The 10057-nt window shown below is 48.3% G+C and overlaps 1 protein-coding gene across 1 annotated transcript; it reads right to left on the reverse strand.

The window, feature by feature from the left end:
• Positions 1-1909: 1909 nt before the first annotated feature.
• On the reverse strand, positions 1910-4572 carry LOC101757139 (G-type lectin S-receptor-like serine/threonine-protein kinase At2g19130). Its single transcript, XM_012844841.2, has one exon. It carries the CDS (start codon positions 4505-4507, stop codon positions 2051-2053), a length of 2457 nt encoding a protein of 818 aa, XP_012700295.1. The 5' UTR covers positions 4508-4572; the 3' UTR covers positions 1910-2050.
• Positions 4573-10057: the final 5485 nt, after the last annotated feature.

The raw sequence follows: 10057 nt of genomic DNA on the forward strand, positions 1-10057 counted from the left end.
GGGACTCAAGCGCTCGCTGTCACTGGCGGAGCGGCGGCGGCGGCGGGGGGTCGCTGGTCATGGAGTTTGGTCCATTAGGAACCTTCCTCAGAACCGAGAAGTCGTCGGTGCTTGTGGCTGCCGCCGGCGTAGGCGGCGGATTGCTGGTCATGGGGTTAGGTCCAGTGGGTACCTTCCTCAGCACCGGGAAGTCGACGATGGAGCTCGTGGCCAGTGCCGGCGGTGGCGGGGGATCACTGGTCTCGCGGTTCGGTCCAGTGGGAACCTTCCGCAGCACCGGGAAGTCGACGTCGGAGCTCGTGGCCACCACTGGCGGCGGCGGCGGGTCGCTGGTCTCATTGTTGGGTCCAGTGGGAACCTTCCGCAGCACCGGGAAGTCAACGTCGGAGCTCGTGGCCACCGCTGGCGGCGGCGGCGGGTCGCTGGTCTCATTGTTCGGTCCAGTGGGAACCTTCCGCAGCACCGGGAACTCCTCCGTGCTCGGCGGCGGCGGCGGCGAGCGGCGCGCGGCTGAAGCGGTGGAAGTGAGCATCAACATCACCAGCGGCAGGAGGAGCAGGGGCAGCAACGCCACGGCGGCGTTCTTTTGCCCGGCCATGGCTTGCTACTGGAAGTTCTTTCTTTTTTTTTTGAAACGTACTACTGGAAGCTCTTGTGCTTGTGGGTGTCGTAGCAACGCTCCACGGTGCACGTATTTATAGGGGTCTCTGGCACTGCGAAGCTTGTAAAAATGGCAGGTTGATAATTTGTTCAACGCTGAAACGATTACCTGGCAGTAAATTCAGTATACCGGTGCGAGAAATTTGGCACGGTTACCTAATTTAATTACCACCAATTAATCCTCTCAATCGGTCTCGCTGAATTTTCTCCTCTGGGCCCGGTTTTGCTTTCCATTCTCCTGGCCGTGCTGCATGCGCCAAATCAATTCAAACCAAACCAGAATTAGGAATGATTTCGTTTCTACTCTCAGCCTGGTGGCATTTGGGACATCGTGGATCTACTACACCTTCGTTGGGCCTTCACCGGAATGAGGAATGCAGGCCCAATATAAATGAGACAGGGAAGGGGGAAAACATTTGACTGTATATATCAAAATGATCATAGTGTCCAAAATGAACAGGACACTGGAAATATTCGATTATCATAAAAATTGAGACGTTGAAGCTCACTCATGCTGGTATTGATCGGGAATCTAAAAGTCATGTGTCATGAAAATCTCCGAACCATAGCGCCATGACAGAGTGTGATGTACTGGGCTTGGGACAATTACTTGGACTATGAGGGCGCATCTTGTGGGTGAAGACTTCTGCAACTGTTCTTCGGTTCCCTTGTGCGATCTACCGATTTTATCTGCAGAATGAGACCCGACCCAGCAATACTGGCAAAACAAAGGTCAGATTCCCGTGGTCAAGCTAAATTTCAGTGCAAATTGAACATGGATTATGCTATCGAGGATAAGTAAAGATTTTAGTTTAGGTTTATAATAGCATGACTGTGTCTGTGTGTATAGGGGAGACGACGTGAGCGGGGCGAGCAGCTTGTGCGTGGAAGGGTCGAAAATAATCCGAACGATATAAAACTGAAAATATGTTAGGAAAAGTCCCCAAAACCTTCATCCAAAGAACAGAACTTGGAGTCACTTTGACATCTATATTTTTTTTTATAAAAAAACAGCTCCCAGAAGCTCTGCCCTAGATATCAGAGCAGAAAAACTCAGCCAGCACACATACCCTGTGAAGAAGTGGATCTCTAAGGCAAGCAGTCAGTGATGGCGTACATACAATTTTCCTTCAATTTAGGATATATGTCGACTCTCCCATCAATAATGTTTCTAGCTTTGCCGTATTTTGCTACAGCCAGTCATTAACAAAGTAAATAGGCAAATGGGAGACCACATGCACCAAAAAAATTAATTAGAAACTGCAAGCTTGCCCTTTTATTCCTTCAGCTCCACAATACAGCTTTCAAATTTGCTGAAACCACTTTCCGGGAAAAAAAAACATTGCTGAAACGAAAAAGAAAACACCAAACACAAAGTATTGACGGATTATTACACTGAATCAGAGCATTCCGTTATAGCTGCAAGTAGTCTTGGCATCGGGGGCATATTGAGCTCCTGAAGGCCCTCAAGAGCACGGACTACTTCACCCATTGTCGGCCGATCACATTCATTGTCTTGGATGCACCAAAATGCAACTTTGCAAACCCTTTCAGCCTCTTCCAAGTCGAAGTCACCATGTAACTGTGGATCCACCAAACTCTGCAGGTCTCCCTCATGAAGCTTGCTGATGGCTTGCACGGGAAAATAAGCAGCATCATAACTGCTCTTACTATTTACTTCCAGTGCGTTCCTCTTTTCAGATATGATTTCCAATAGTACCATACCAAAGCTATAAACATCAACTTTCGGTGTTATAGCAACTCCGCTAAGCCACTCTGGGGCAAGATACCCTACAGTTCCTCTGAATGTAGTTAGAACTCGGCTAAATTCCCTTCCTACAAATGCTGCCATCCCAAAGTCTGCAATTTTAGGAGCAAATGACGCATCGAGAAGTATGTTTTCTGGCTTAATATCACAATGTATGATGCATTCACGGCAACTCTGATGCAAATAGCATAATCCTCTAGCAACTCCTATGGCTATTTGATACCTTGTGCTCCAATTTAGGATGATAGCATCGCTCTTAAATAAATGGGCATCAAGAGACCCATTTGGCATGTGCTCATAAACAAGTAGCCTCTTATCACCTTCGCAGCAGAAACCAATCAATTTCACTAGGTTTATATGTTGAATCAACCCGATTGAGCTCACCTCGGCTCTGAATTGCTTCTCTCCCTGACGGGCACCATCAAGCCTTTTCACTGCAATAGTAGTTGACTCACTTAACACTCCCTTGAACACAGAACCAAAACCACCACCTCCTAGCCTTTCTGAGAAATTTTTAGTAGCATGGACTAAATCAGTATATCTAAAGGCTATAATTCCACCGCTACCTGGAATGTCGTGTAACGATGCATTGAACCTCTTGAATCTGTTCCTCCAAACCAACAATAACAGCATAAGCATTAGTAACCCAAAACTAACAATGCTTGCAGCAATAATAACTCTTGGTTTTCTTTTGTTGTTCTTGCTCAAACTTTGAAAATCGGTTGCGGCCAGGCGAAGGTAAAGAACATCTTGAGAAAAAATACCAATCCCATCGTCCATATTTACATTGAGCAATTCCCCGTGCCAGACAGAGCATTTACTATTGTCATATGAATAAGCGGTGCAGGAGCAGTCATTGAGACAAGCTTCTTCACAATTGCTTTGCGTGGTAGCGTCTTCTATACTCCGAGGATTACCAGGCAATGTAACTTTAGGTATAGGATGGAACACATCTGATGAACTTGTCTGGCTTTTGTTGCTAGTTATGCAATGTAAGGGAGTATTTCTAGAACACCCTCCTCTTCGATCACCAAGCTCCCAATCCAGTGGCGATTTCTGAGAGAAGGTCTCCATACAGTCACAGAATAATGGGCGTGAATTGCCGTTGCAGACCGTGAAAGGTCCGCAGACAGCCGGTGCTATGCAGAAATCAGAAGGCTGGGCGTATACAGTTTCCCAAGTTTCTTTGGCTTGCGACCAAACATTTAACTTAAGCTGACCGGAGATGTCTATTGGGACGAATACGGAAGCTGATTCATTCGTTATGGTGTATGAGAAGTACACCTCTTCATCGTTATCTTGATATGTGGGTTTAAGACCCTTGGTCCGTGGATCCGAGTCCATCAACCCATCGAGTGCTAGTCCTCCAGATGTCCAAGACCAGTACACTACAGAGGGGGAGCTGCGACTTGCAAGGCGCTGCGCCCCATCAATGCTTAGTTCAATGGAGTATGAGCCAAAACCTGGATCAATTAGGCTCTTCTTTGAGACGAACGACCAGTTGAAACCGGTGACCTTGTTACGGCCAATCTTTGCGGTAGGAAGCCCGACATCCGTTGGGTAGTCAAAGCTCTGCCACAACGGTTCTCCACTAGATGGGGTTTTTTGCACGAGGGCAAAGTTCCCGGTGTTGTTGAGAACAGCACTGATACTAGTATCTGTGCTATTGGCAACTTCAGTGAACCATAGTCTGGATTCAGTGCTGGTGTTTTTGTTTAAGGCAAAGATGATGAGGTTGCCATCTCCTGAGATCCTGAGCTGCGTTGTGTTGAGGTCGGACTCAGCGATTGGCTTGTCCCGGTTAGCGACCCAGACGGTGGTGCAAACCGGGATCTTGTTGAACCATATGCCAAGGTACCAACCGGGGGAGGAGACGGCATTACCGGCTACGCTGTGACGGAGCTGGAAGAAGCCGAGCGCGAACTTGCCGTTCCTTGAGACGAGCTTGTCGCCGATGGCGAGCGCCTTGCCTGCCGCGAGCGTGTCGCCAATTGCAGTTGCGTTGGAGCATGGAGCAGCGGTGTGCAGCGAAGAGAAGAGGATGAGCCCGGCCAGTGCTACCACGTAGAGGGGAGGCATGGTGTTTGGGAACCGCCCCACAACGCACCCAGAACGAAGCTGGCAGAAACCTCTTCTCTGGACCGACACTAACCTCTTCACTTTACCCTTTTACGAAGCTAACAGTTAACCGAAGCTAACTAGTACGAAGATGCCCATTCTGTGATTTTGCAGACGAAGGTTCCCGAAGTCGAAGCCCTCAGAGTTCCATAAACGAAACCCGAGGTTAGCTGACTTCGACCGAAGAAGGCGGAAAGCATACGGAGCTTACGATTGGGGAAGGAAGTAACCAAGGCAGCCCTGGGACCACATTACTGTGGAACAATTTTGTAATAAGAGTCTTCAGGAGGGTTAGAAATGTAATCCCATTATGAAAGCGATATTTTAAGTAGGGGTCAAATTACTGTCTAGTACGGAATATACTCGGGATGTAGTTGTTAAGTGTGGGTATAACGGGAATGCGGAAATGTAACTTTATAGTCCTATAAAGGGAGGTGAACCGTCCCCCTTGAAACGGTCACTATTCATTAATAGGATAGCTACTGTTACACTTGCTTAAGCTGTAATTGCCTTCGTATATATACTGTTACACCTAACTGTCATTTGGTCGAGCCCCAACACATGGCCGGAGAGAGAGAGAGTGAGGGAGCGAGAGTTTGGGCTAACTGTTGATGGCAAAGAGCTAGGAGTATATTTGCATAGCCGTGCGTGCTGATGCTGTGCTGTTGGGAGGAGGAAGAGGGGGCTATGTGGCTTTGTGTTTACTGTTTAGAGAAAAAAGTCTCAGCTGAACAGTACGCTTGACAGTTTGACACGGCAAGGAAGGATGTGACTGAAAGCTCCATGGACGCAACGCAACGAATAGCGCGTGCATGAACGTCCAGCTGATCATCAACCTGTCAAATTAACCATGACCGTTGATCACGGCAGCGTCCGTCGCTTGCGGGTCAAATAGTTCATTAAGACCGTGTTGATGATGACAGCAACGGTGACTGGTGTGCCGTCGTAATCGACAGTGCTCGGTTTTGGCAGCTCGTTGCTTCGGGTCCAGGGAGTCGCGCATGGCGTGAAGAACCCGGTGACCGGGTCGTCGATCAAGTAGGATGGTGATGTCGCGTCGGGGCGTAGGCCGGAAAGGACGACAGAGGCCGCCCGTCGGCACTCGGCAGCAGCATCTCCGAAGGCTACAAAGTTTCCCACACTGCTGATCGATGCAGACACGCACGCACACTCGCTCTGTTTTCGGGATAGCTGCTCCTTTGCGCAGTGCGATCGGCACTACAGAGACAGACTTCTCAACGCGGCCACTCCCGTCACATCTCTGTAAAACTCTCTATGGTCGGATACAATACTAGAGCTTCCTTTATCAGACAAAAAATATATGGTCGGATACAATTCAATACAAATACAATCCGATGGTCTGAAATTTTCTGGGCAAGCGGCGGTCGCTGTGCCGTTCTTTTTCAGCGGCTGGCGCACACCGGCCGGCGAGAGGTCTCGGCGGATATGTGCGGCGGCGAGGTGACTCGCCAAGAACATGTGCCGGGCAATTCTAGTCTCCGTCGAGTCAGCTTTGAGCAAGCTGGATGACCTCGACTACTCAGGCAGCGCCTGCACCAGTTTTTCCAATGAAGATTCCAACTGCCTTCATAGCTCGGTCCATCCACGCACGGAAGTCAAGCACGGGGCGAGGCCTCCATCCCAATCCCAAGCAATGAAATACGCTGCTGATGTGCAGCCTCCCTCAATATAACCATCGCATTAATTTGGTCCAGCCACTGCCAAACAAAGGTGGGCATGGAAGTTTGGAACACAGTTGTAAAGTACAGTAATAATCAGTTCACCACGCCTACGTACGAGTGTAGTTCAGAGTTTACCATGCTCACCTTTAGATGAATGGCGACCATCACCTCACGCCTGAATCCTCGTCTCCAGCAATCAACTCACAACTGGTCCTTGTCATCGTACTTGAGCCGCTGAAAGATCATTCCATCATGCATGGTCGTCCGGAAGAGTGGTGAGAATGAAGATCGTTAGTCAAAGCTCAGAACTGACCATAGGAAATCACAGTAAAAATAATAATGTCCTCCTGAGGCGACCGAGAACGTAAAAGGACAATGGCAATGCAGCAAAAAGCCACAAAAATTGCTCAACAACTCCCGTAGAACAAAAAAGCTGAGGCATGTCATCTGGACAAAGGAAGATAGGGCGTGATTGGCTGCTCCGGGCATGGGGAGCCGGGATGGAGGACCGGCCCAGGCTCACGGGAGGTAGGCTGAAACCGTGCACCCAGCTGTGTTCGGTTGTCTTTGTTGTTGGTCCACTATGAGATGGGATCGTGTTTGGTTACATATATGGATGAGAGTTTTGGGTGTATGTCACATGAGCCCTGCACGCTCACCTGCACCGTGCCATCCTGGCTCGTGAAGGAAGGTCTTTTTTGGGCGGATAGAGGGATGCGGGATGGAAGGGGTGGAGTGAACGAGGGGGTGCGGGCATATGGTGCGGGGAGGGGAACCAATCACGTTCAAGTGTACGAAATGGTGCCGGATGGTCCTCCGGACGCTCCTGTCCCACCTACCAATCACGCCCATAGCAAATGGCACCAGCATATTTCTAGTTGAGAGTACTTTCATAATTCCTGATGCACGGCAAACCAACATACTTGAAAAAATATAAAGCATTAGTGATGTGTCCGTGCGAATGTGGTGGGAGAGCTCCACCGTACCGCCTCCAGAGCAGTTTAACTTCTGAACAAGTATGCTTTAGGATCACACACATATTTCTAGTCCTGACATAATTGAGACCATTCAAAAAGAGAGAGACCCATCATATATATAATTTAACAATTGAAAGCCTGCCTTGCTTTATTCCTTCCGATCCACATTAGAAATTTGAACATTGCTGAAAACTATGAAGCATATGTGACAGTTCCTGTACCCTCAGGAAATGGGCTTAAGGCGATCAGGCACCAAAAGGCATGGCTTAAGGTGATCAGGCACCAAAAGATCAAATGCTCAACAGTTGGAAGCATCCTGGAAACGACCCACACGACGTTGCGGCCCACCACCCAACCTCCCTTGGTTGACAGTCAAGAGTCATGACTCGCCGGCTCAGCCAGCTCGAGGGCAGGGTCCGCAAGGGGCCCACAGCGCCTCACCCACTCCTTGACTCAGCAAGGCCTGCACTGTACGAGAGGCATTAAATGCGGGGCGTGCCCCTCACAACCCCCCCCCCCCCCCCCGACCACCCCCACGCCAGAGACATGACCAGGCGAGGGGAGCTGACCTTTAACCAGGAGGTCCGAGGGTAAGGCTACACCCTTCGAACCGCCTAGGACGGCCTGCAAGACGAGGCCACGCGCGGTCGTACGTGCCCATGCATCCCGGTATCATCATCACCTTCGCCGGCAAGAAGACCCGTTAAGATCAAGGCCATGCCACCGCGCCAGACCCAGTACGGTCCCGTGGGCGAGATGGGACCTAGCGACAGACATCATGGTGAGGAGCGCCGTAAGCGCATTAAAGACACTAAAGAGGTCGGGGAAAGTCGGGACGAGTGGCACGCCCCGTCCAGGCCACTAATCTAAGGGACATGTATGTTGAACTTGTTCTGTTTTCCTTAATATTGCAATCTAAGGGAGTATTTCTGACACACCCTCCTGTGTGGTCATCAAGCTCCCAATCCTGAGGTGATTTCAGAGAGAAGCTCTTCATACAGTCACAGAATGGGTTTGAATTGCTGTTGCAGACTGTGAAAGGTCCACAGGTAGCATACGCAGTGCAGGGAACAACAGGTTAGGCATATAATGTTTGCCAAGACTGTCTGGCTTGTGACCAAACATTCATCTTGATCTGACCAGAGATGTCTAGTAAGGCGAATATCAAAGATGGTTCATCCAATAAGGTGTATGTGTAGTACTCCTCTTCATTGTTATCAATATATGCGGGGCTAATCAACCCTTTGGTCTGTGGATTCATGTCTAGTATCGCCTTGAATAGTGGTACAAGTTTAGAGGATAATGAACTTCGTGATGACCAAGACCAATACACTATAGAGGGGTTACGGCTCCTTAGGATCATTGCCCCATTGGTGTCAAGTTCAATACAGTATGAGCCAAGACCCGGATCAATCAGGTTCTTCTTTGAGATGTACTGACGATTCAAACCGGTGACCTTATTCCGGCCAAACTTGGCGCCAGGAAGAAAAACATGTGTTGGGTAGTCAAAGCTCTGCCACAACGGTTTGTGTCTTATTGATAATGTGAGTGGACCAGATTATGGATCCAGTGGCATGGTTTAAGATGACAAGATTGCCTGGGATTGCTGATTGGCTTGTTCCTATTAGCAACCCATACAACGGTAAAAATACTGATGATGCCTTTTTTTTTAACTTTCAGTGGCAGGAGCGCTGACTTTTCATTTAAGAAGAAGAGAGTTCAAGTTACATCTAGTTTGCGATTACATAAACTGATGATGCCTGAGCTTGGCTGGAAGAAGCCGAGCGCAAACTTCGTTTCTCGAGACAAGCTTGTCACCGACAGGCCTACCATGAGAGTATCATCCTTCCCACTTGCAGCGGAGCATGGAGCAGGAGTGTGCAAGGAAGAGAAGATTACAATAAGCCAATATAGTAATATGTTCAGGGTAGGTATGGCCGCATGGTGAAGAGAATTGGAAAAGAGAGGTACTATGACTGACTGACAATGGATGGATGACTGCACGATTATGCGTGGCGTGGTGCCCTGCTCCGATTTTTTGACTTCGGGGAAGAACGAGGAGGAGACATATATTTATATATTTATGGGGGTGTTTAAAATTCTAGTCATATCGAATATTTAGATACTTAGGAGTATTAAACATAGACTAATTACAAAATCAATTGTACAGGTGGAGATTAATTTGCGAGACGAATCTATTAAGCCTAATTAGTTCATGATTTGACAATGTGATGCTACAGTAAACATATGCTAATGATGGATTAACTAAGCTTAATAGATTCGTCTCGTGAATTAGCCTCCATCTGTGTAATTAGTTTTATAATTAGCTCATATTTAATCCTCCTAACACTAGTAGAAAATTGGCTTTCGATGCGCCCCCTTTTGTCCCGGTTTAAAGTTGGCCCGGGACAAAAGGTTCACCAACCGGAACTAAAGCTCGGTCACTGGTGGGGGGCTCACCAAACGGGACCTTTTATCCCGGTTGCAAAGACTAGTGGGAAAAAAAGATCCTGAGAGGTCTTTTATCCCGGTTTGAAACACCAACCGGGATAAAAGACCCTCCCTTTTATCCCAGTTTGTAAAGGGGGTCATTTATAGGAGATGTTATCCTTTTGTATTAACTCGTGGGAACCCTTTTATCCCGATTGGAAACACTAACCGGGATAAAAGGCCCCCAACGAGGTGACTGAAAGAGGACTAAATCCCTCGAACCCTTTTATCCCGGTTAGTGTTTCCAATCGGGATAAAAGGGTTCCCACGAGTTAATACAAAAGGATAACATCTCCTATATAGTTAGATGTGGTGTGTAGGTGGGATGGCAAGGAAGCAAAGGTTGTGGGTTCAAATCCCAC

Source organism: Setaria italica, chromosome III (genome assembly GCF_000263155.2).
Source record: "Setaria italica strain Yugu1 chromosome III, Setaria_italica_v2.0, whole genome shotgun sequence".
NCBI classification, from domain to species: Eukaryota; Viridiplantae; Streptophyta; class Magnoliopsida; order Poales; family Poaceae; genus Setaria; species Setaria italica.

Coding starts and splice junctions, on each gene's coding strand:
- LOC101757139 (XM_012844841.2), bottom strand. CDS start 4,507: ATGCCTCCCCTCTACGTGGTAGCACTGGCCGGGCTCATCCTCTTCTCT.